General features: G+C 46.2%; 1 protein-coding gene across 1 annotated transcript in view; it reads left to right on the forward strand.

Moving 5' to 3' along the window:
- The window catches only part of LOC122564210 (multidrug and toxin extrusion protein 1-like), a 74,769-nt gene that overhangs the window by 32,668 nt on the left and 38,132 nt on the right, over positions 1-3,969 (forward strand). The window contains exon 7 of the mRNA XM_043718906.1: positions 2,500-2,597. Within this exon, the coding sequence (XP_043574841.1) occupies positions 2,500-2,597 (98 nt within the window). The remainder of the gene's footprint in view (positions 1-2,499; positions 2,598-3,969) is intronic.

The following is a 3,969-nucleotide window of genomic DNA, read 5'->3' on the forward strand; positions in this document are numbered from 1 at the left end:
ATATACAAGGATGTTGCCAGGTTTGGAGGCTTTGAGCTACAGGGAGAGGCTGAACAGGCTGGGGCTGTTTTCCCTGGAGTGTCGGAGGCTGAGAGGTGACCTTATAGAAGTTTATAAAATCATGAGGGGCATGGATAGGGTAAATAGACAAGTCTTTTCCCTGGAGTGGGGGAGTCCAGAACCAGAGTACATAGATTTAAGGTGAGAGGGGAAAGATTTAAAAGTGACCTAAGGGGCAACGTTTTCGCACGGAGGGTGGTGTTTGTATGGAATGAGCTGCCAGAGGAAGTGGTGGAGGCTGGAACAATTGTAACATTTAAAAGGCATCTGAATGGGTATATGAATAGGAAGGGTTAAGAGGGATATGGGCCAAGTGCTGGCAAATGGGACTAGATTTATTTGGGATATCTGGTCGGCACGGACGAGTTGGACTGAAGGGTCTGTTTCCGTGCTGTACATCTCTAGGACTCTATGAGTAGGATCCAGGCCCAATGGTTCAACCTTCACACCCGAACACGGAAGTTTTCAGCCTTGAGTAGAATTAGTCAAATGCTCACAGAGATGTTCATTATTTGAGAAAGGGAAAGGGGGGTTCAAAGTGAAAGGAGTAGGAGTAAGAAAGGCTGGAATAGGTTGTGCAGGGGATAGGAGATGAGAGGACAGACAGCGAGTTGGAGTTCAAGGCCCAATTGGCTAGATCTCTGGAAGAAGAACAGATTGGAGATTGTGGTGAGAAATACATTTGAAGGCAATCTTCCAGAAAAAAAAGAGAGAATTTGTTTGTCTCAAAGGACTTTCCACATTCTTAAAACCTCTTAACCTGTGCTTTACATATGACCTGGGACAGGGAGCATCAGTAAAGTGATCAATCACAAGGGTCTTGCAACTGAGAAAGATTACTGCTTCATTGAAATTCTTTCTTCTTTTCATCCACCCTCACGCTGTTCCAGACTAGCTCCCTGCACGCTTCTGATCAATCCACTCTTTCTCTGACTGACGGAAGTTTGCTAATGCTCATCTTGGATATCTTGTCCACGTGAGTTTTCTCTTGCTCTCCAAGGGGAAGTTCCAATCTTTGCTTGTCACCACTTTTATAAATTGTTTTATCATGACTTTTACTTTTGGTGCATTCTGTTTTAAGCTGGATGATTTTAGCAGATCAGAATAGGGGAACATTGAGAGCATTTTCATTTCTCACCTCTCGCTCTCCCCCATCCCACCTCCACCGCACTACTCACAAAATTGATGGCGAAAACATTCCCAGACCACGGGCAAATATTTTTCCCCTGCCTCTGTCTTTGAGAAATCATTCCCTCCAGTCCAGTGCTGAACAAGGACTGTGAGTTGGGTACGGTTTCTTGGGGTTCTGTAAGGATTACTCAGCCAGGGGACCTGCCTGCATATATCACTCCAGAGGAATGCCAACTGGCTGGACATGAGACTGTAAGCAGGCAGAGTCTCAGGAGTAGACACACACACAGACACAGACACACACAGACAGACAGACACACACAGACAGACAGACACACAGACTGACACAGACACACGCACACACAGACACATGCACAGACACACGCACAGACACACGCACAGACACTCACAGACAAGCGCACACACAATCTCTCACACACGTACACACTCTCACAGGCACACACTCTCACAGATACAAACACACTCTTACACACACACAACGCACTCACCGACGCTCGCACACATACAGATGTATGGACACACATAGATACATACAAACACAAAATCATGCACACACATATGTACACGTACATATACATATATGACTACACACATACATACACACTTGTACATGTGCACACATATACATTACAACACACATGCATACACATGTATGCATAGACACAAACGTGCACACACAGACATACATAAACACACATGCACAAACATGCATGCATCATTACACACACACACACACACATAGACACACTGGTGCACACATGTCCATGCACACATGCGCACACATATGGGTTATGTACTTGTATACACACACAGCTACAAGTTAGCAACCAAACATTGAAAAGCTAGCTAAGATTCTTTTCACTTTCCCCAAACCAGATACACAAGGATTGACTAAACGCTTTTCCATTCCATTCCAGCCCACAGCGTCCCCAGTTTATTGTTATGTACCATGTGCATGCACAGCCTACTCCTTCAGCCTTCACCATTGCGGCTTCTGTGCTAAGAATCATGAAGTAAGGCAGCTCAGTGATAAAGCTAGAGTTTTCAGTCTGACCTGGGGAGGGAGATGACCAGCTTGTGCTTAGCTAGCTGTCTGCTCCTTCCTCCCTCACCCCCTCCATCTCTGGCCTAGTGCTGGTGCAGCTGAGATCAGACATAGTGTGGAGGGAATGCAACCTGCAATAGGAGCTTCAACACACTGTGCCACCACCTCACATCCAGATCGTAATCAACCGAGATCAAAGGGTAATAACGAGAAAAAGTAACTTTGTTGTGTTCCCACTCCAGGGGATCATTCTGCCACAGATTTTTACTGGTCTCGTAGCCAACATCTTCAATGCTGTAGTAAATTACCTCCTGCTGTACGTGCTAACACTGGGAGTGCTGTGAGTACCATTATTTTTATTTCCTTGTATACAGTGATACCTCAATGACCTGCTTTGTGATTCTTCTTTCCTCCAGCTCACTCCTTGCTCCCTCTTACCCTGTGGGCACTGAGCCAATGAGCTGCAGAGTTCCCTACATAGGAATGACGTGAGACCATTCAGCCCCTCAAGCTTGGACCACTCAGATGATGGCTGATCTTTGCTTCTACTCCACTGAGCCATGTTCACTCCCTTGGTTGCCTTACCCAGCAAAAACTGGTCATTCCCGGTCACAAAGGCCGCAGTTATCCACCAACATCTGCAGCCATTTGCGGGAGAGAATTCCAACTTCCTATTTTCCATGACACTCCCTGATTTCACCGGAATGTCGGTGATCCCATGAACTCGTTTCCAGGAAATAGCCTCTGCTGCTTGGCTGACGAGTGAGGGCCTGTAGGGAGAGGCAGAGGACGGGGTCCTGGTTTTCCCCTAGAGTGGGATGTAAGAATGAATAAATCTGATCCCTCACAAACTGTACATTGAGATATCGGCCACTGTGCATGCAGATTTCAAATATTGTACTCTATGCATCTTCCTCACACAACTGCACATTAGTGTTTTGATGCGTTATAGAATAGAATAGAATCTCTACAATGTGGAAACAGGCCCTTTGGCCCAACACATCCACACCGACCCTCCAAAGAGAACCCACCCAGACCCATTCCCCCCTACCCTATATTTACCCCTGACTAATGCACCTAACCTACACATCCCTGAACACTATGGGCAATTTACCGTGCTCAAATCACCTGCACACCTTTGGATCGTGGGAGGAAACCAGTGCACCCGGAGGAGAATGTGCAAACTCCACAGCTATCGTCTGAGGCTGGAATTGAACCCGGGTCTGCCCCACTGAAGATGGTAGAAAAAGTTGCTGAGGAAAGCAACTTGGGACCTGGCTTTTTCTATAGGTTACAACAGTAAGGAAGGTGTACTAAAACTCTTATAAAATCTGGTTATACTGGAATACTGTACCCAATTCTAGGCATGGCAATGTCAAGAAGACAAGTGGATAATGCTCACCAGAATGGTATCAGGGATAAGGAACCTCAGTTTGGTCCATCAGTGATTGGGAAGTTGGGTTTTTTCTCCTTAGAGATAGAACAGGCAAAGAGAGATGTAGGTGTCCAGATGGATGTTTGATAGAACAGAATGTTACAATGCACTGCCTGAGAGAGAGAGAGATGGAAGCTTTCAGAAAGGCAGTTGGATAGATATTTAAACAGGGTTTGGGATGAGGGTGGAGGAGTTGGAGTGGGGTTAGGGTTGAGGGTGGGGGTTGGTTGGAGTTTGGCTGGGGATGAGGGTGAAACTGGGTTGGGATTGGTGTTGA

Source organism: Chiloscyllium plagiosum, chromosome 28 (assembly GCF_004010195.1).
Source record: "Chiloscyllium plagiosum isolate BGI_BamShark_2017 chromosome 28, ASM401019v2, whole genome shotgun sequence".
Lineage (NCBI taxonomy): Eukaryota > Metazoa > Chordata > Chondrichthyes > Orectolobiformes > Hemiscylliidae > Chiloscyllium > Chiloscyllium plagiosum.